Consider the following 23,279-nt stretch of genomic DNA (forward strand, 5'->3'; position numbering starts at 1 on the left):
CCAGGCATGGTGATGCATGCCTGTAATCCCAGCTACTCAGGAGGCTGAGGCAGGAGAATCACTTGAACCCGGGAGGCAGAGGTTGCAGTGAGCCAAGATCGCACCACTGCACTCCAGCCTGGGTGACAGAGTGAGACTCCAACTCAAAAAAAAAAAAAAAAAAAAAGTAACTTGTATCATTATTGCTTTAACTCCTCTGCACTCAGTTGCATGTGTGAACATACACACACATTGCTGGTAATAATCAGAGCAAAATAAGACTCCTATGGTTGACTATCTTCAGATTACACCCTTTACAAGGTCAGGAGCCTTTTAATTATTTTAGATCCCCCTTCCACAGAGTAGAAACCAATATATGCTTGTAAAAAATCACGACTGGTAGCGATCCCTATTAGTAGGAAAAGCTTGAGCAGTAAAGTTGCCTGTGCCCTGGAGAAGGGCTGGGGACTGGAAATTCCTCTAGCTTCCAGCTATTTGGGAAGACCCTTGGGTGTTGAGTCAACATTGGCAGGTGCGAAAAGGGAATGACACTGGGGCTGGGGAGAGGATCTGGCAGCCAATTAGCAGCGCTTGTTAGAGCTCACCCCAGACTGCTCTGTGACTGCTCATTCAGACATTCATAGACACCCCTGTCACAAATAAGCCACCTGGAGCTCTGCAGTCATACAAAGCAGCAACAGGAGTGGAGAAGAACCATGTTTGTCAGGAAGGCCCTGCATGCAAGAGAGGGGCAGGGCAGAGAGCAGAGTAGAGCTTGGAGGCTATAAGTGTAATAAGCTTTCAGGAAAAGAGAACTGAGCACCTTAATTTTTTTATTTTATTTTATTTTTTGACATGGTCTTGCTCTGTCATCGAGGCTGGAGTGCAATGGCACAATCACTGCTCATTTGCAGCCTGACCTCCTGGGCTTAAGCGATCCTTCCACCTCAGCCTCCTGAGTAGCTGGGACCATAGGCGTGTGCAACCATGCTCAGCTAGTTTTTGCATTTTTTGTAGAGACGGGGTTTCGCCATGTTGCCCAGGCTGGTCTCGAACTCATGGACTCAAGCAGTCCACCTGCCTTGGTCTCCCAAAGTGCTGGGATTACAGGCATGAGCCACTGCACCTGTCAAGCACTTTAATCTGAGGAGTCATGGAGTCTCATACATGTGAAGTCTTGTTGATGAAAGATAGGAAGATGGAGAGGAGCGGAGAACATGATATTAAGCCAAGTATTTAAAAACTACTGATGAGCTAGGAATCAAGCTGAGTACATTCATTCATATGTTAATCAAATACTTTTTGAACATCTTCTATGTGTTTCAGGTGTTGAGAGTGCAGAGGTGAGCATGTGTTCTCCAGGGTGAAGGACACTGGAGGAGATTTAGGGTTATAAAAACAAACAAATAACAAACACACATATATTCAGGGTAACATGACAGAAATAGATGGTCAGGAGATACCACCTCAGTTTGGGTGATGAGGAAGGCCTTGACCCAAGGAGGTGACATGATGTGAGCTGAGATGATGTGGAAGGTGTTGGGGCTTAGAAAACAACACCCCAAAATGAAAGCCTCAGAAGCAGCCTCAGAAGCAAAAGTTTTTCTCTGACCTTCTCCGGCCCTCCTGTTTCTCAGTCCCATTCTCTCCTGAGGCTAGCGATAGAAACTGGGATCTCCCTCTTTCCCAGGGTGGGTCATAGAAATCAGACCCCTTCTTCCCCAAAGCCAGCCATAAAATCTAAAAATATTACTCTAATTTTCCCTCCACCTTTCTATGTGAAAACTGGCCACAAAGAAATTATCTGACTTATCTTGTTTGCCTGTAGGTCGTAAGACCCCCATTCCAGAGAGGGTCTTGCCCAACACAGAGAAGGAAGGAATGCATGCTCAGGGGGCCAAGAAGAATCTAGACAGACAGGCCTTCCTGGGTTTCCTCACTCAGTCTATTAGCATTAGATCAGACCCTCTTTTTGGTCCAATAATATTTCTGCACAGCTGTCCATACTTTGTTGAAACGAAGTGTAAGAACGGACAATCTCCCCTGTATTTTTGGGTCTTCATCCTGAAGGCTCCCATGTTTACATGCTAAATAAATTTGTATGCCTTTTCTCTCAGTAATCTGCTTGAATGTGAATTGATTTTTCAGCAAACCTTTAGAGGGCCAAGGGCAACTTTCTTCTTGGCCCCAGCAAAGGAGAAGGACGGAGATGCATGTAAAGCGGTCCAGGCAGAGGGAAGAGCAACTGTAATGGCCCTGAGGCAGGAACATGCTTGGAGTTTGCAAAGAATCAGATGATATCCAGGCTAGAAACAGAGTAAGGGCATGTCTGGAGAAAGTGGAAAAGGCAGCAGGGGTTAATGATAAGCACGTGGCCACGGCTGGGCTTCGGGAAGGGTGAGGCTTCAGGTCTTTGTGTTTTGGTCTGAAAGGGACTGAGGTTCCACTGGGTGAGCTGCTCAGGGCACATCCTGATGCAGACAGCCTGTTGGCTCTGACAGCAGCTCTCCCATCCTCCCAGCTGCAATGACTACCGAGTTGGCTTTGCTTTGAGTATTCCAGTCACACAGGGCCTGCATCTCTCTGCATTCCCTGGGGGTGATTTTGATAGTTTCTCTGTGTGCACAGTGATTTTGAGGCAGGGGATACATGAGCGACTGCAGCAGCATAAGAAGTCAGTGGTGTCAACGCCTGACAACTACCAAGACTGAAAGTCAGATTCCTGAAGTGACTTCATTTATATTGCCATATCCTGACAGAATCTGAGGCTGCTCTTGGTATATGAACACAGTATCATCTTATATATATGGAAATAAAAAAGAATGGGAGTTTTTTTTTTTCTTAAGCAAAAGGAAAATATTAACTCAAGACCCAAACTGTCTTATTCATTTGTGGACTCCCACAATACCTTGCTTATACAGTTATTTCACTGATTCTAGAACACACACTTTTCCTCATTTACCATCTGTGAAATGATAATGCATCTTACAATCCACAGTGCCTCATAATTGCCATCACATGGTTGTCATAGCCCATACCCACATGCTTGGTCATAGCTGTTCATGTGTTGAGTATAATTGGTATTTAAACTGTGCTCAAAATGATTACATTATAATTTGGCATTAGTAAGAACTCAGTACTTGGAAAGATACAAATACAGTAGGGAGAGGATAATTTGATATTTGTGAAGCAAATAACTTCACTGGAGAAGAGACTGCAACGACATATTTTCTTTAAAAGCATTATAACCATGTGCACCGTGGGTCTGAAGGAAGGAAGATATCCACAAATGCATGAGGCCTTATGCTTTGTTACTGCAATATATGAAAAAGATTACATGTTACATGCCAAGGAACTCAACAAAGGCAGGAGTAATTGACAAAGTCCTCTACATGAAGGAAATGTTCAATCTGTGTGAGGCTGTTGTGATGGGTTTATGTGTTGGACAGAATCACCATAAGGCTCTGTGTCACAGTTTAATTGGCAGCATTTGTTTTTCTTTTGTAGGAATGCATAATATAATGATGCATCTTATAATAGATGGTATTTCTAGGTTCCATGAAATAGAGTGGAACAAAGTAGATGTTTTTGTCTTTAGATGACTAGGGCTATGTAAATACTAGACCTCACTTATCCCATCACGTTCAAAATGTCTCTGCAGTTTATTTACATATTACCAAAGAGCTGTCCACTTGAAAACTTATACTCAGCATTGTGTCTCAAGCCAAGGTAAACTGAACTAAACATTCTTACGGCAACACAGCCGGGCATGGTGGCTCACGCCTGTAATCCCAGCACTTTGGGAGTCTGAGGTGGGCCTCAGCCTGATCAAGAGGTCAGGAGTTTGAGACCAGCCTGGCCAACATAGTGAAACCCTGTCTCGACTAAAAATACAAAAAACTAGCCGAGCGTGGTGGCGGGTCTCTGTAATCCTAGCTACTCGGGAGGTGGAGGCAGGAGAATCGCTTGAACCTGGGAGGCGGAGGTTGCAGCGAGCCGAGATAGCGCCGCTGCACATCAACCTGGGAAACAGAGTGAGAGTCTGTCTTAAAAAAAAAAAAAAAAAAAAAAAATTCTTACAGAAACTTGATACTCTTGTTTGGTGAACTGAATTTTACCAAAAGCATCTATGGCACACAGGCAGATGATTGTGGAATACATGGCCTGAATGAAAAATAAGCTAACTGCTTAGGCAATTATTTCAAATTCAGTTTAAGGAAGTCACTGTGTTTTAGTGTCTGATTTTGAACATCAGGACTAAAGACCCTGAGGCTTTTTCCCTTTAAGGTACTATCAGGTCAGTGTGAAAAAGCTGATTGCCAGGGGAGCCAGTTGGAAATGAAAGAAATAATCTACATTCCTGCTGTGGGCAAGTTGTCAATCATTATGTGTGAAGCCTGTACCATCATTTTTCTCCTATATCTACACAAGGATGCTGTCTTAAAGATGTAGTCAAGTGCCGTGACAAATAGCAGGTCAATAGCTAAGGACACGTTGCCTGGCGTGTGGTGGTAGAGAAAGGGCACACCTCTATTCCCCAAACTCCAGGCCAGCTGCTTGATGTAATAGCAGGTTGTAAAGCGAAAAAGCTTCTGCATGAAAGGACAGCCTTTACATGGGGTACAGAGCGCAGAAACGTTTTTTGGCCACACGTTGGTTTTTCTCAGCCATGGATCATAATGATTGTCAGTAGAATCATTTGTTTTAAATGCAAAGAAGAGCTGAAATGCTTCTATGTATCAATGCTTCTGGAGATTTCTAGAAATGTGTGCTAGGTAGCTCAATTTACCATGTCCAAATGGAACTCTTGATTTCTCCTTCCAAATTTTCCCTCCCAAATAGTCCCAATCTCAAGAAACCTCAGGCCAAAAACATTTCCACTTATCCTTAATTCCTTTGATTTATCTACAGTCAATATCACATTCATCATCTCTATTTTCCTTGTAAATCCTGACTCAGATATTCTCACCTTCTTCACTGCACCACTTTAGTACAAGGCACCACTATCTATCTCCTGCCCCGACTACTAGGTGAATGTCTCAGTAGGTTTTCAATGACCTCCATCCCCATTCCCACAGCAGCCAAAGTGAGCCTTTCAAGCATAAACCAAACCATATCTCTCTCCTATTTAACACCCCTCTGATGCTCACGCTCACTTTTAGATTACTATGCAACCCCTCTCCACAGCTCACAATACCTGGTCCTGGGCCACCACTTTGACATCTTTTCTATCAGCCTTTTCCCTGGCTCATGCTACTACAGCCACACTGGCTTCCTTGCTGTTCCTCAAACAGGCACGGTCCTGCCGCAGGGGATCTGCACTTGCCACTTCCTCAGCCTGGAGTGCTGATCTCTGCATGGCTTCTTCCCACACGGTTCAGATCTCTGCCTAAATGAAACCTCCTCAAAGAAGTCTTTCCGATCACCCTCCTGAAGATCTGGTCACTGTCTATCCTCTTACCCTGCTCTATGTTTCCTTATAGTATGTGCCACTAGCTGAGATCATATTACAGACTTATCTGTTACCTGCTTATTGTCTTTGTCCAGCTCTAGAATGTAAGTTCCATGAGAGCAGGGGCTCTGCTGGTTTTGTTCCCAATGCATTTCTAAAGACTAGAACAGTGCCTGGCATATAGTAGGTGTTCAGTAAATACTTTCATTCAATATAAATACTGCATATACTTCTTCATATGTTGTCTTCCCAGTTGTATACTTTCTAGGCATGCTGGGCCCTCACAAAGATGTATAGAGTGTGGACTACCTTTCAACTGAAGCATTTTACCTGACATGCCAACTGACGGCAGCACCCAGGGATGGCAATGAGATGGTGTGTGCATCACCCAAGTGGCCCTGTACAGTCAAGTAGGTCGCTGAAGTCTGTCTCTGATGACTTTCCCTCCCACGTCTCCCTCTGTGTCTTTCTTTCCCATTCTTCCCCTGGCAGCAATTCATTCAGTGGGTATTTTTAAGCACCTGCTTGGTGAAGGGCATTGTGTGAACATACAGCTGAGCCCTCCAAAGTCAGGTCTTCAAGAAGTTTGGTGTCTGGTGGAGGGGCGCAATGAACCCACATAAATACAAGGGCTGGTAAAAGGTGAAGTGTCTTGCCCCAGTGGAATAAGGAACTAGAAACTGAAATTGGCTCATCTGACTCTGAGTCCAGCCTCTTATCCACTCTGCTGCCTTGTAGCCCACCCAAGCCTGCCTTCCCTCTGGCGCTCCTCTGTAGTTTTAATCTTTGTTCTAAATCCTCCTTTTCCCCTTCTCTATATTCAAAGCACCAAATCCTGCCCTTCTAGGTGAAGTTATACATTAGCTGATGATCAGATCAGACTAGTTCACAGTAAGTGAGAATGACTCATAGATTTAGTTCTCTCAGGTGGCGTTTGTATTGTAGTTTGTCTCTGCTGCAGCCAGTCACAAGGAGATACGTGTGTGGGATTATCTGTTTCTCTATTTTTGGGGGGACTGCGGGAAAAAGGATGCTACCCGGGGTCTGCTTATTTACTGTGAGTCTTTCTACCTCACCCTGCCTCTCAGGCTTCCATAATGAAGTAGGTCTGGCCATGGGTCTTTCTCCTTCTTTAGTACAATTTCTGAAGGGAAGGCAATATTCCATTTTTGGCATTTGGGAGGTGGTGAAACAGGCACCCTCTCTGTTCTCTCTCTGTGTGTGCGTGTGTGTGTGTGTGTGTATAGTGGTACTACAGGGTCATTTATACCAGCATGCCTCATAAGTTGCATCCCTGTTCATCTTGTGCACTATGTGCCCTCCAGTGGCTGCCATGAAGAAGAAATGGAACTTCCTAAGGCAGCCATCCTGACAGACACTGTTGGAAACTTTCTCTGCAAGGCTGAGAACATGAGGGAAAGACTGCGGATGTTCATTCTGTTTTTAAACGTATCTCTGTTGCAAGACCAGCCTAGTGTACCGCCTTTCATGACACAAGACATCTGTGAATATAAAATAACAGGAACTGGTGGCTTTTCTCATCAAAATTCAACCAGTTCTCTTCAGACACTTCTTCACCTGTAAAATGGGAATGGCAACAGTGTGCATCTCATAGGGTTCAGGTGAGGGAAAATATATCAGGATATATGACATATATATGACATATACATCAGACTTAGAACACTCACACAAAAGTGTCTTTAGGTCAATCAACAGGTATTTATTTGCCACCTCCTGTGTGCTAGAAACTGTTCTAGGAGCTGGGGATACAGAAGTCAACAAAATAATCTATGCTCTGATGGGGCTGATGGTGGTTAATAACCATGATAGCAAAGGCATAGCCAGGATCCAAATCCCCGCGGTCTAGCTCCAAGTCCCCAGTCTCCATGACTCCATAGCACCTCTTGTTCACTGAGCAAGAGAATGCGAATAATACACTTGAGATGACATTGTGAGTTCAGAGCCTGGACCTCTGGGACAAAGACCTGTATTTGGCAGCCATCTACTTTGAAGCTGCTAGCTGAAACCTGTCCAAGAACATAACACTGGGGAAAGGAGGTTTGAGAAAAAATTCTTGAGCAAGATTGACAATTAACGAAGGGGAAGATAAAGGAAGAGTTACTAAAACAAACTCCCATTATTGTTATTATTGCTATTATTCCCTGTGCTCATCTAGAGGAGTCAAGTAACCTAAGGAATCAAATTCAATTAAAAAAATATTGGTTGCACACCCACTCTTTGCTCAGAGTGTGCAACCACCCACTCTGAGCAAAGAGTGGGCGTGCAACAAATATTTCAGCAAGGTACGAAAATGATTTTTCATTAGACAGATACTTTAGAATTTAATTTTCTAAAATAGCTCTGTTTGATGGTCAATGAATTCAATAAACATTTTTCCAGCTTTTTATACATCTAGCAATTCCATGATCACACACAGTGTGTTTATCATCTACCATTCTCTAGTTGCTGAATATTGGTTGGGGTTCCTGTCCCCCAGTTTTCCATACATTTAGGCCCCCTTGCATGGTACTCTATCCAGGTCATTCTTTTTCCCCTGGTGAGCCCCCACTAATCATCTTAGATTTTCTGAGATGGTTTTGATTTCACATATTCTGAGCGGGGGCTTACAAACAATAAGAAGATCATCCATAATTCTAAAATTCTCTCTTCTTTTCTCTAATCAAAACCTTTGTGGGCCAGGCACATTGGCTCATGCCTGTAATCCCAGCACTTTGGGATGCCTACGTGGGAGGATCACTTGAGCCCAGGAGTTCACAACCAGCCTGAGTAATGTAAGGAAACACCGTCTCTACAAATAATAAAAATTGAATTAGTCAGGTGTGGTGGTGTGCGCCTAGTCCCAGCTACTTGGGAGGCTGAGGAGGGAGCACTGCCTGAGCCCAGAAGGTTGAGGATGCGGTGAACCATGATTGCACTCCTGCACTCTAGCCTGGGTGACAAGTGAGACCCTGTCTCGAAACAACAACAACAACAAAACAAAACAAAACAAAAAACCCATAAAACAAATCCCCAAAAACCTCTGTGGTGCACTGATTGCAGTAATGGTCCCATTTCTTCATCCTTCCCTCCTTTCAAGCTATTTACCGTGTGATTTTGCAGTTGCTCCTGTTCAGAGGTGAACTCTATCCTCCCCTCCCAAGCTGATTTTAAGCCTTCCATATAGCTTCCTTTGGCCAAGCGTTGGCAGATGTGATGTAAGTAGAGGTGTAAAAAAGTGCTTGCTCATTTTTGTTTGTTTGTTTCTTTCTTTGTTATGAAGACATGTCTGCGATAGCATACTAGAGAGTGGGGCACAGGGAGTCCCAGCTGTTTCAGCTGAGACCACCCCAGGTCAGTCAACTCTCATATGCCAGAAGACTAGAGCCAACTGCCAGATGTGAGGGAGCCAGATGAGATCAGAAGAAATTTGCAGCCAAGCCCAGCCTAAATCGCTGACCCACAAACTGTAAGCTCAGCTAAACAATGTCTATCGCTTTAAGCCACTTCATTTTCAGACAGCTTGTTCCATAGCATTGTTGAGGCAATGGATAACTGATAATGCTTCCCATAAATCTTAGGAACTTGGAAGCTGCCCCTCCATTTGCCCTCCTTTAAGCAAAAAATTGAATGCTGTTTGCAAAGCATTGTATAAAATGCTTTATTAGATTATCTTATTGAATCCTGAAAACAATATCTAGAAGACAGATATAATGTTATTATCCAAATTTCAGAGGCAAGGAAATTGAAGCATAGAGAAGGTTAAGTGACTTGACCAAAGTGCTTTTAGAAAAGCAGAGATTCTACAACCAGTCTTCTAAACCTTGGAAGACTGCTTTTAGCCACTGCTGCCTGCCATTTACTCTTTGGATTCTCCATTCTACCTGTTCTGCTGCCTACTTCTATCCCCTAATTAGGAGAAGACCTTGTGTTCCCATTTGGGATATAGATACCACTTTCATACTGGGTTTACCCATAATATTTCTCTCCATATCACTCATGTAGATGGTTGTCTTCCGCATTAATCCGGAAATTTTTTGAGAGTAAAGACCATAAAATACTTATATTTTTTTCGCCACAACTCTATGCAGTAATTTTTTTAAAAAGATCATATTCATGTTTTAAGGTAGCTATTCCATAAAACATATAAAAAGGTAAAAAATATTCTCCTAGTGAATATATGCATATTTAAAAGGACACTGTTATTCAAATTAATCTAATTTGTGGAATACACAGTAGAATGTTTTCCCAATTTTGTTAAATAGTTTTAGTTATATGGTATTTGAATGTAGTGTTTGACTGAATATCTACAAAAATAAAACTCTCTTGACTCATTTATAGATTAATTCTAGAAGCAGGGATTAATATAAAACTGGCAGTGAATAATTTCTGTTTTGCAGTTAGTTTCTGCATTTAAGAAATTGCTTTATGGTTCAGTAACTTGCCCTGAACTTTAGGTATGCTGCCACCAGATGGCATCAGGGTGCCAGGCATAAGGCTTGTAAGCAAAGAATTTGTGTGCTTTCTGAGGCTCAAGGTAATATAGCTCTTTCCTTAAGTTCAAAAAGATTTTCAGACCACTGATTTCCAATTTAGCATAATACATTTCTTTAAAAAAATAGCTGAACTAAAACTCTAAGCCACCCTAAAACATCTTTAGAACAGATATAAATCCTAAGCTATAAAATCACCTACCTCATTATTACTTCTCTTCTCTAGCATCTAATTATTTCCATAATGGCTTATACACCATGAAGGCCTATATGAATCTTATACACCTACCTTAGTGATAGTGTTAACCATTATAATTTACTTTGAATCTTTATTATCAATCTCTGCCATGGCACTGTGTATGTTAGTTTTCAAAATTCTCAATAGTTTTTCTCCAGGTAAAAAAAATCTATCTGGCTTTCCTTTCATCTAAGACAGCAGAAGTTTATCTTCTCAGTATTATCTGAGATCTCCTCTTAAGACCCAAAGTATTTCTCCACTACAGTGGCATGAACAGCGTTTATTTGCATTTCATGTATGTATTTGTGAATATGGAGTACTTTTGCTTTTATATTTTCTATACTATATAATAATCTACTAGAATATTTCCCCTCTCAAAGCTCTTGGAAGCACAGAGGCAGTTTACCACACTTTAACAGAAATATAGCTGGATTTAACTTTTTTTTTCTTTTTAGCAACAGGCTCTGCCCTAAATATCTCAAGAAAAGACTTTAAAGAACAAAAATCTTCACGCCAAACCAGCAAGATACAGGAAAAAAGGTAACTGGGCAAAATACAGGGAAAAAAGGTAACTGATTTAATTATAATATATAAAGCTCTGGAACAGATTCTAGGAGGGTTTAGATTTACAGGTGATAAATTGAGAATGAAGCTATCCCTAACTGCTGAGGCACTACTCTGCTCTGTTCGAAGGTCCTCTGCTTCAAGCACAATGAGGTCTGGGAGGCTGAGGGTTGATGCTGAGGATTGAGGGTCAATGCTCATGTAGCTGGAGAAAAAAGACACCAGCAATTCTGTACCTGAGCACAATCAGAAAAAAAAGGAGGAGAAGTGTTCAGCTTCACCCTGAAAGTTGTTACACAAAGCTGAGAGAGTCTCTCCCTCTCACATTTACCAAGTCCAGGAGTGGGAAGACTTTGAGCAGGAGTAAGCCATGAGGGTTTGGACAAGGCTGGTGGGGAAAAATGATATCTCCTGGGCATACTGGGAAGCTGAGAGTCCAGGGCAGGTGAATGGGGTTGGAGATGGGAATGAGGGAGGGTAGCATCTGAGCAGTAAATCCTGGAACTAGAGTTAGCACATCAAGCAGGGTTATATGCACCCAAGGTAAGTTCCGGCTGGGAGAAGCAGATGGCAACTAAGCTGTGAAAGTAGGCTCCAAGGGACCAGCTCCCAGCCTAACTCTGGGGGAGGGATCTGGGGAAGTAAGAAAAACATAGAGAGGCAAAAGAAAAATAAAATAGGAGGAGAAGAGAAAGGGATGGATCATAAAAAGCTCTTATTTGGAGTCTCACAGGAAACCCATGAAGCCAGCAGGGCAGATATTTTTTATCCTCTATTTACAAATGAGAAACTGAGTCCCAGAGGGGGTAAGTGACTTTTTTTAAAGTCAACATACCGAGGGAAGGATATAAGATTCAAAGTCAAGTGACCTGATTCCAAGCTAAAGATGAAAGAAGAGAGGGCACATTTGAAACTCTGACACACACACTGTATGTCCTACTCTTTGCTTTATAAACAGTAAGTAAAATTTTCAAATAATGGAAGCTTAGCCTTTTAAGGGTCAGACGGAAGCAGCTTTAGCCACTGTTGAAAAGCATTTCTGAAATGTATTATATTTGCCCTTGCCTCCTTTGAAAACTGACTGTAATCTACTCTCTTCTTGATACACGGGTTATACATCATAAAAATTTACTACATTTATGAACTTCTAATTAAGAGATACCCTCAGGTTCTATGGAGGCACATGTGTTTTTAAAAAAATTAATTTTTTTTTTTGCTGCCCCACCTAACACATTCATGGCTAGAAATAGCTGTGTAGAAGAATTGGCTGAGTCAGCTCCTTCTTCCCTCCCAGCCAGCTCTTCCTTCTTAAGTGTGTTAGCTGCTGGTCCCTATCTACTGCTTCTGATCAGGTCATTCCCCTTATTAAAATCCTTTAGTGACTCCCTCTAACCACTGGTTGCAGTAGTTTGCAAAACAGGCTGCACATGAAAATCACTTGAGGAGCTTTTAAGACCTCCTGACACCCAGGTGCCAACACCAAAGATTTCAATTCAATTGTTTTAGATATGGGGCCCTCACCTACAGGGGTTAACATAAGTAGCACGAACTTTTGCTTCTGGCCAAGATGGAATAACGGGGGCTAGATTTATCTTTCCAATGGACACAACTAAAAGTCCAGATGAATATATTAAACAATGGTTTTCAAGGCAATGGACATGAGGCATTGAAGGGTGATCCTTGAGAGATGGAAAACAAACAAAATGAGTTGCATTTGCCTGCAACTGCCCCTGAGAGAATTTCTAGGCCATGGAGCAGAAAGGAAGAATTCAGAAGGAGTCTGCAAGACTCCTTAAATAGAAAAGATGAAGCAGAGAATCCAGGGAGACTAGGTTGGCTAGAGTTTGCCAGGCAGAGTATTAGAGAGCAGGGAGTTCTGATCAGTACATGCACGTGAGGAAATGGTATAAAATCAAATGAAAAACCAGCTGAAAAGATGAGTGGGAATAGTCTTTAAAGCTCAAACTGGACTGGTAAAACTGAGATTTGCAAACTATTCAGACTGGGAAGCCCTGAAATTCAAAGGGCATTGGTCAAGTACTCAGAAGGGTATTGCCCTCATGGTGGGGAAGTATTGTCAATAGACTGAACAATACTCTGGCCTTGCCTAACGAACCTTAAAAGCAAGACCTAAAAGATCAAAGACTATTCAAAGAATTTCCCTATATCCCAGAGCAATACCTGAAAATATATGCAGGAATAAAAAAAAAAATCCAGCATCCAACAAGGTAAAATTCATAATGTCTGGCATGTAATAAAAATTACCAGACATGCAAAAAAACAGTAAGGAGAAAAATCAATAAAACCCAAACCCAAACTGACACAGGTGTTATAATTAGAAAACAAAGATATTAAACCAGTAACTAACTGTATTCCATATGTTCCACAAGTTGGAGGAAACAGCATGTTTAACAGAGACAGAAAATATAAGAAAGACCCAAGTCTGGCCGGGTGCGGTGGCTCACGCCTGTAATCCCAGCACTTTGGGAGGCCGAGGCAGGCGGATCACAAGGTCAGGAGATCGAGACCATCCTGGCTAACATGGTGAAATCCCGTCTCTACTAAAAATACAAAAAATTAGCTGGGTAAGGTGGCGGGCACCTGTAGTCCCAGCTACTTGGGAGGCTGAGGCAGGAGAATGGCGTGAACCCAGGAGGCGGAGCTTGCAGTGAGCAGAGATTGCGCCACTGCACTCCAGCCTGGGCAACAGAGCGAGACTCTGTCTTAAAAAAAAAAAAAAAAAAAAAAAGAAAGACCCAAGTCTAGCTTGTGAAGATGAAAACTACAATGTCTGAGATAAAAAATACACTGCATAGTAATAGTGACAGATTAGCTATTCTAAGAAGAGATGAGTGAACTTAAAGACATAGCAATAGAAACTATCCAAATGTGTCACAGAGAGAAAAAAGATGGAAAAAAATGAATAGGACATTGGTGAACTGTAGTACAACTTTAAATGACCTAATACTGATGTATTTGGGGTTTCCAAATGAGAGGAGAAATAAGGTGAGTAATAGAAAATATTTTGAGGCCAGATACGGTGGCTTACAACTGTAATCCCAGCACTTTGGGAGGCCGAGGCAGGTGGATCACTTGAGGTCAGGAGTTCAAGACCAGCCTGGCCAACATGGTGAAACCCTATCTCCACTAAAAATACAAAAATTAGCCAGGTGTGGTGTCACGTGCTTTCAGTCCCAGCTACCTGAGAGGCTGAGGCAGGAGAATCGCTTGAACCTGGGAGGCGGAGGTTGCAGTGAGCTGAGATTGTGCCACTGCACTCCAGCCTGGATGACAGAATAAGACTCTGTCTCAGAAAAACAAAAAAATTTAAGAGATAATGACTAAAAAATTTCCAAAGTTGATGACAATGATAAGCCTCATATTTAAGAAGCTCAAAAAACTTCACACATAGAAAACATGAAAAAAATGATACCAATGTATGTAATAATCAAATTGCTGTAAACCAGTGAAAAAGACAACACCTCAGTGCAGCCAGGGGGAAAAAAACTGACCCATTACGTATAGAGGAACAATAAAATGGCAGCAGGTTTCTTGTCAGAAATAAAGCAGAAGAGAGGCTGGTGGAACAATATCTTTAAAGTACTGTTACCTTAGAATTCTATACCCAGCAAAACTGTGTTTCATGAATGAAGGGAAAATGAAGTATTTTTCAGACATAAAAAAGCTGTGAAAATTTATCACTAGCAGCCTCACACTATAGAATAATGTCAAAGACAGTCCTTCAGGTAGAAGGAAAATGACATCAGATGGAAATATGGGTCTACATAAAAGAATGAAGAGCTTGGTTGGCTTCGAGGGTGTGTGACCTGTACAGTTATACAAGGTCCTGCAGATAGAAGGGCCTTGTGCTAGCTTTAATGTTTTGATGTTACTGGCTAAAAATCTTTAATAATTTTTGAACAAGGGGCCCTATATTTTCATTTTGCACTGGTAGCTTGCCCTGATGAAGAATACTTTGTAGCCCATAGAGGTGAAGGCAGAGGCTGGAATGCCGAGCTTGGCTCTGAAGATCCAGGCCATATGTTCAGGCATGGAATAGGGAAGAGATGGAGGTGGCTTCTTCAGAGGAAATTTGGAATGTTTTAATTTTAATCACGAGAAGGGTGAATGAACAGATGTCCACTAAAATAAAAATTTTTAAGGTAGCAATTTCTGGGTAATTAGAACACAATTTTCCTTTCTGCACAGAGATAGATCATAAATGGCTATAATTAGAGAGTTTCAATTCTTTCTACAGTTCATTTGTTGCAGAGTGTTCAAAACTGTCTCTTCAGGCCCAAATGCCTTGTTTATTGTGTGTGTGTGTGTGTGTGTGTGTGTGTTTTACTATTTCTGATATCAACGCTTTAAATAATGCCTGTTCCGTAATATTGGCCTGGAGGCACTGCAAGAGTGTAAATTCACTTTACATGCAAAAGAAAAGTTATATTACTTCCAATGACATTTTAGTATTTTAGCATTTTATTGTAGTATAATTCTATCCCAGTTTAGGTCAAAGCTCCAAAGTTGAGAGTAGTATAATAAGTGTGGACATGCAAAAGATGCTGAAAGGTAGTAGACATAATAATGTCAGACCTAGCCCATTACCACCCTCCAGAACATACATGAAAGGACTAGAAATCAATGTTAAGTGTGTATTTACTTGGGAGACTGTCCATCCTAAATGAGGACAAATGTCAGGGTGCTTTTCCCAAAACTTGGGCTGGCTGAGGGAAGCTTCAAGGGAACCTCTGGAACAGCTTGAAATCTGGATGCAAGGGGTGGAGTTGGTAGAGTCCAGAAGCTTTACCTGATATATGCCTGGAAAAGTCTAAACCTCAGAGGTGGTATCTAGCTGTCCTGAAGGCTTGTGGGGAGCCAGCTGTACTGTATATAGGTATAAATGCAATGCTTAAATCCACAGATAATGTATAAAGTTCGCTCTACACTTGAATACTCACATCCAGTCATTTAGTTGAAGCCTTCGGCTTTGATTAAAGTTGTTAATATTTGAAGTGTTGACTGATGTAACCTCCCTGGTGTGGAAATATGAATATTTCTCATTTATTATGTCCCGTGGTGAAAGCATAACCTTTTACTTAAAATAATTGGTTTGAAAATGGAATTAGAATATTCATCCTCCCCATTCCTCCCCTGCAATTTGTGAATTTAGTAATTATTCTTCTTGGTTATGAGCATAAGTTACCATTTACCTTTATTCAATATGTACACACACACACACACACACACACACTCACAGAATGCAAAAAAAATTAGAAAATAAAGTTGCAACTTCAGCAATGAGAGCGGGGTAGACAGAAGTGTGAGTTTATAATGCCGATCATGAAATAAAAACATCAAAGCAAGCCTAAATCTGATACTCATAGGATGATAGCTCTACTGCATTTAAAGCAAATAAAGTCACATTTCTCAAGAATTAATGCAAAATTAGAAAGTTTCCTTTGAAAATTTCTTAGCACATCTCCAAGTGGTTAGCTTTCCTGGGAAAGCTGGAAATTAAATCAACAACATTGAAAGAAAAAAAACTGACAGTCCTAAATTAAACAGTCATGTAAATATAGTTTCCAAAGCTATTAGGCAAGAAGCAAATGATTTTCTAATCAATTTACTTTTGCAAAAATAATGCCAGATTATTTTCATGGGGCATGTGAAATAATTTCCATGGGACACACGTGGATATTGCTACCTTAGCAATCTTATCTAGTTCTACCCAAAGGTATTTAAAAAACAACCACTGATGCTGAAGTTATTTGTAATTATATCAGCAGCCTATCTCCTCATCCTCCATTCTCTTCCCCTCCACAAGCCGACTTTTGTATCAAAGGCAGGCTACACTTGCACTTCTCTTTTCACTTAACATAGAATAACAGTTACTGGAGCAATCTGGTTCCCTTAAAACTAGCGACTCATTACAATGGTTCAGGATGTGAACTTCCCTAAAAGGCTCTGCTCTAAATCAAGGTGACTGTACATTCCCTTTTAGGCTAGAAAACAACAAACTATGCATTCTTAGTATAGGATTATTCAGCCCATATATTATATGAATAGACTACCTCATATTTGGGTACCTCTCTCATTAGTTGGGATAAACAAAAGTCTTGAATTTGAGATAATTCAAAATCTTTGTAAGCCAAAAGACATGCACACATTTTGCCTTTTTCTCATTGTAAAACTCAGTAACCCAAAACCATCACATGAACTACCCAATTCTATTGGGCACACAAATTTTGTTTTCTGATTTCCAAGTCTGAAGGTTCATATCAATTTTTGTCCATAATTAACATGGACATAATTAATCTGCTGAGTTAAATGACATACAAATCCTCACCATCAAGAGTGTGAACTTGCCCATAAAGTCGTCACATGGAAAATTAAATTCAATCAGCTTACTTTAAGGAAAATACACTGAGTTAGTGGTAGACACAGATGGCACGCTCCAGGCCAGAGGATTTTGGCCTTAAGGTCTAAGAGACAGTGACTATGTTTTCAAATTTTGACACAATGCTTGTGACAGGCACTTCTCCCTGTATTGAAGCCAGAAAACTGTTAAGAGCCAACATGGGTGAAAAAGACCACTTTTCTTTTTTTCTTTTTCTTTTTTTTTTTTTTTGAGACAGAGTCTTGCTCAGTCGCCCAGGCTGGAGTGCAGTGGCCCAATCTCTGCTCACTGCAAGCTCCGCCTCCTGGGTTCATGCCATTCTCCTGCCTCAGCCTCCCGAGTAGCTGGGACTACAGGCACCCGCCACCGCACCTGGCTAATTTTTTTTTTTTTTTTTGTATCATAGAGACAGGGTTTCACCGTGTTAGCCAGGATGGTCTAATCTCCTGGGTTGTCATCCGCCCGCCTCGACCTCCCAAAGTGCTGGGATTACAGGCGTGAGCCACTGCGCCTGGCCAGAAAAGACCAATTTTCTGTCTCAACTAGAGGCTGATTGGCCTCATGGGTGGTGGTGGATCAGTCCCTAAGCCCTGGCGGTAAAGCCAGGCGCCGTAATCCCCATAGTCACTGCAGCTGTCTACAAGGTCTGGCTGCAGTCACTAAACAAGGAACTGTAGGCCGCAGGTACCCCCCCAGCACTGGGGAAAGTGAGTGCCCAAGCTTACATCTTAAACACTAGTTTAGGCCTTTGGATTCTGAGAGACATAGAGCCTGACATTGTAAGTGATCCTTACTTCAATGAAAACATATAATAGAGTCCTTTTGAAATCCATTCTTTACAATGGGAGGTTACTGCTAATGCTAGCTAGGTGAGTGATTCATGTGCTACCTATTATAAATATTAATTCTTCAATGGGTAGCAGTGTGATTCAGAAAATGTTACATAAGGATATTTTTCAAGCTATTCCATTAACTAATTAACTGGGATGCAACTTAAGTTGGAAGCTTGTTTGGTTGATGTATGGAAGGTACCCCTTTAACAAATACCTATGAGTAGCCATGTGATGAGTGTCAAGTTCTTGACAGAGAATTGAAATCTTAGCCTACTGCAACCAAAAAGCAACACTGTTTCAGTTAGTTCCGTTGCCACACAGACTGAATGAAACTAACCAAAGGCTTTATGTTAGACTGTGAGTCTCTTCTGAAATAATGATAGCTTTTGTGAGGGCATAAGAAGCAAAAAGTTAAGAAAGAGTTACTTATGGCCATACAATCACATTAATTTATCTATTTAATGTGACTTTTAGATTCAAGAACAATTTCTATACGATGTTCTAGAAAAGACATTATTTTTTTCAGAAAGACTTTTAAAAGCAAGGAATAATTAGTTACTAATAATAATCATCATTTAAAATAAGCAATGGTATATAATGTGTAGAACCTGGACTTTTGGCGAGAAAGCGACATAAAGAGTAGAACAGAGCACTTTTGAACCAGCAGAAACTTATTTGCTTTATCTCTTAGTTCATAAATGCCATTTTTCCTCAATCATTTACTATAAAACTAAAACTATTCTTTAAAAAACTAAGTGATTTCTCATTGTTACTGTTAAAAAGAAATGTGTGCTATGCCAAATATAATTCAAATGAATGACCATTTTATGTTATATTTTCATCTTATTCCTACATTTATGCTAGAAAATAACAAAAATAAAAATGCAATGAGAAAAGTATCAAAATCATTTATGCGGATTTAGTTGATCTCTTTGGGTTTGACTATATGGCAACATATGTTGGCCAGTTTTTATAGGGAATCTATGCTAAGTGTATGAATAAAACAGAGACAACATAAGATTAGACACTAGCTTCAGAAAATAAAATTTTGATAACACAGCAGTCTATTTAGTAAGAATAAAAGCAGTCTCTTGGAGCGTGGGATTTGTATATGTGATTAAGAAATAGAGACAAGGAAACATGATAGAGATAGAAAACTAAAAAAATGATAATTTAAATCTCTAACAGTGAATATGAGCAAAGATCAGAATAGGAACCTATTTATTATCATATCTATATCCTATAACTGAAAAAATTTCCTAAAAAGGAAAACACAAAAATGCTTGGAAGATTTTCTTGGATAATGCAAAATACGCTAAGAGTTCTCTCTTTACCTCTCAGTTCCCCCACATTAAAACTTCAAAAGATAATGACTCTGGAGCTTGAGAGAGATCGATATTTAAAACAGAAGGTGTATCTATAAATCCCCATTGGATGTCCAAACAGTTATAAAAAAAGAAAAATAAAATTTCATTTATCAAGGGTTGAATAGTTAAGGCGTCACTAAGAGACCAACTTACATTAATAAGTTCAACCTCCCAGATTTTTTTCAACAGGTCCATCGATGTGTAGCCATTAATTAGAAAGGCTTTGGTGTAGTCGCCCAGTTCAATGGAATCCAGCCACTCAGCTACGGAGGTGGGATGGTAGCCATCATGCCCAATGGGTCTCATCTGTAACGAAGAAAATTACATCAGGATTAAACTGTATACTTTGTGTCCCAACAACAGAATGCAGACTTCCGCTTGAAAATTTATTTGACATGAAGAACAAATCTTTCTGGAGACGGAAACAAGGAAAAAGAAAACACTTTCTGATGTGTTTTCACAATTCTAAACCATTAATAATTTTCACACTGAATTAGTTTTCAAAATATACCCAGAAATGTCCAATTTAGCTGCTAGATTAACTCTATATTTGGAAGAGCTAAACATATCAAACTTCTGTCGTAGACATTATTGGCATTCTGGCGAGTAGAATTAAAAATGATGTCAGTCGAATGGTATTAAATTCGACGCGAAAAGTCACCAGAAAGTGCACTTTCAACATGTAGATGATAATTCTCATATGCACAGCACCAAAGCATGTGAAAATACTGCATAACTTAAACATTCAAAGGGAATTCGTGCTTATGCAAGACATGTATTGGAGGTAGTGCAAACATGCTGGAGAAACATACTGCTGCGGTGAACCAGTAAAGGAGAGGCCTTTGGGTATTTTAAGACCATGTGTTCTGCATCGACTCTACAGTATGTTAGACATGAATAGAGAAGTTGCTGGCAGACAGGCATCTATTTTTTGTCAGCTATATACAGATTTTTAAAAAATAGGAGAACAAAGAAATGTGACAGCAACATAATGTTTCTGAGTTTAAATTGGAGTGTGAAAGTAATTTAAGCAAGAGGAACTTCTGGGTTTAAAATTTTGTATGGATTATTCTGGTCCTTTAGCTTTTATTTGAAATTGTAGCTGAATCTGTGGTTCTTGGTTTGCGAAGTGACTCACTTCTAAAACTTGGGCTGCTTGCGTGCCACGCCGTATATCTAATACTTCAGTTATTAAGGAGGGCTGGCACCTCATCAACCTGATGGGGGCCTTTGGTAAAATTCACGATGGAAACAGCAAGACTGGGCAAAACACAACATAGATTTTCCTCTTCCTTCGATTCAAAGAGATACATATTAATGGAAATTTATATGATTCTGATTTGCGAGCAGAGAAAAGATTAGTCTGGGCATCAGGGATTCAAATTTTAATCTTAAACATGGTAAGCTTTCTGTCACTATGCGCGGTTCTCATTTTTGAGATTCTCCCTACTCCTTCATTTTAAAGTTACTTTTTCTCTTTTCCTGTTGTTCTGCTCCCCATTCTAGTTTCCATTTCAAAGTTAAAATGTTCTCTGTTTTGTTTTATTTTATTTTATTTTTTTTGAGATGGAGTCTTGCTCTGTTGCCCAGGCTGGAGTGCAGTGGTGTGATCTCAGCTCACTGCAACCTCCACCTCCTGGGTTCAAGCAATTCTCATTCCTCAGCCTCCTGAGTAGCTGCAACTACAGGTGAGTGTCACCACGCCTGGCTAATTTTTGTATTTGTCTCTACTAAGAGACAGAGTTTCACCATGTTGGCCAGGCTGGTCTCGAATTCCTGACCTCAAGTGATTCACCTGCCTTGGCTTCCTCCCAAAGTGCTGGGGTTACAGGTGTGAGCCACTGCTCCTGGCCTAAATGTTCTCTATTTTAAAGTTAGAGTGCAACTTACTATTTACATTAGTCTGAACTTGGTCAGACTTTTGTACTTCACTTTTACATTGACTGACCCATTTCAGCTACTCATTAAATATTAGTTCATGTAACAGTTAACTCTGTGTTTATTATGTGGTAGCTACAAATGTAAATGACAACTCAGCATTTGCAGAATGAAAGTTAGTGGCATTCACAAATACCCGGATGTTATGTATGTATAAAATCAGGGGCTAGGACCCAAAAGGGAGGCTCATAGGTATTTGGTACCTTCATATTCTATAGAGAATTACAAAAATATTGGGGCTGGCTACATTCTCCAGGCCTTGTTAAAAGGTGGTTGAACTAACTCTGTTAACCTAAATAATCACTCTGGCCCCAGGAATCTTCCTGACTGCCCCAGTGACATGAAATAGGGAAGAAAGTGAGAAACACTAAGGTTGAAGTTAACTGCTTAGTAGGGAGGTCTTGCCATTAGCCCATCCATAAAGCTGACCACCCAGCAGCAGATACTGGGGACAAGCTTAGGGAGTCTTGATGACTGGATTTGGGTCAAAGTCAGTTGTCTCATACCAGAGAACTGTGCAATGGGGTTACCACAGGTTACCCCCAAGCACTTACACAACACTCTTTTGAGGAAGCAATTAGTGGCCATCTGACACACAGAGGGTGTTGATGGTCAGTGGTGGCCAAAGAATCAGGGAACCCACGACAGGACTGCAAAGAAAATCTAGGTAAGTACAAAGACGTTTGCTTGTCCCTCCAATCCCTCTTTCTTGTCCCAATGCCAGAAAATTTAGAATCAGAAGAGAGAAGTGCCAGTCCCTTGGGGGAAGTCTAAACTTGGGGGAGGGGGAGGTGGTGAGGAAAATAAAACTGGAGGTTTCAAATAAATTGGAACTGAGCCTTCAACATTTTACATGGTTGGAAAGTTATTGGAAATGTCTGAGATGATATTTATAAATAGCAAAGGGAGGGTCAGTTGAGCTTGGTTGAATGATTGGAAAATAAAAAAAATAAAATAAAACAGCAACCATCATATCAGGATTGCACTGAATGCAGGCTGTTCAGTGGTCTGATTACTCCTGTAAGGCAAGTTCTCCCAGACCAATCTTAAAGAGGTGAGAGGGAGGGAAATATTTGGTGGGAGGATGAAAGACAGGGGCAGGGTAGAGAGCACAACTGAGGAGACCTTGGAAATGGGTATGCTGAGGTGTACAGGGCAGTATTCATCCACCCACTCATTCAGTAAATACTTAATCAAGGCCTATTCTGATGAATGTTGTGGAAATGGTAGAGAACAAAACAGTCATAGTCTCTCCCTCATAGAGATTATAACTCTTAATTAAAATATGCGAACAGATGACCAATAAGTTAAGAAGGTTCTGCATACCTGAAGAGAGGAAATCATTAGAGCCAAATGCAGTTACAAAATTAACTTGACACATATTTAATGATATGCAGAATAGTTACTGTGCTGCACAATAATTTCTTCCAAAGCAATGATCCCATCTGTTCCTTTATTTCTGTCCCTACTGCCATTACCCTGTTTTGGTTCTTGTTAGTGCTTACAAAAACTAATGCAATAGCCTTCTACATGGTCTCCCACCTTTGATCCAGCTTGTATCTTGCTACTATATTAGTCTTCCTAAAAGTCACACCCTTAAGTGTACCCTTGTGTAAAAACCTGTAGTGGCTCCTTCTCGAGAAAAGTCCAAATGTCCTATTCCAGCATTCAAGGCCGATTGAGATCAGCCTAATCTCCCACTCCTCTGCCATTGTGTACCCAATAAATGTAACTAGATGCGTGTATGTTTAAACAGTACATTAAATCGCTAGGCATTCCCTGAAAATGACCTGTATATGACAGAGTCATATCTTTGCTAATATAACTTTCCATGCTTGGAATGCTTTTGCCCCTACTTCTGGAGTGATTTCTTCAGGACTGGCTTCTCTTCTTGAGCTCTGAGATGCAAATTTCTAACTATTTGTAGGACATTTCACATAAATGTCCTATAGGTGTCACCAACATAAGTCAAAAAGAAATTTAACTTCTTTAGTTCAAAAACAGGCTCTCTTCCTCTT

At 40.6% G+C, this 23,279-nt stretch overlaps 1 protein-coding gene across 15 annotated transcripts in view; it reads right to left on the bottom strand.

Annotated features, from left to right (window-relative positions):
• The window catches only part of ANKS1B (ankyrin repeat and sterile alpha motif domain containing 1B), a 1,261,284-nt gene that overhangs the window by 309,568 nt on the left and 928,437 nt on the right, over nucleotides 1–23,279 (bottom strand). For all 15 annotated transcript variants that reach the window (XM_055238636.2, XM_055238637.2, XM_055238632.2 and 12 more), the window contains one exon: nucleotides 19,477–19,629. In XM_055238636.2, the coding sequence (XP_055094611.1) occupies nucleotides 19,477–19,629 (153 nt within the window). The remainder of the gene's footprint in view (nucleotides 1–19,476; nucleotides 19,630–23,279) is intronic.

This window comes from Symphalangus syndactylus, chromosome 13 (assembly GCF_028878055.3).
Source record: "Symphalangus syndactylus isolate Jambi chromosome 13, NHGRI_mSymSyn1-v2.1_pri, whole genome shotgun sequence".
NCBI classification, from domain to species: Eukaryota; Metazoa; Chordata; class Mammalia; order Primates; family Hylobatidae; genus Symphalangus; species Symphalangus syndactylus.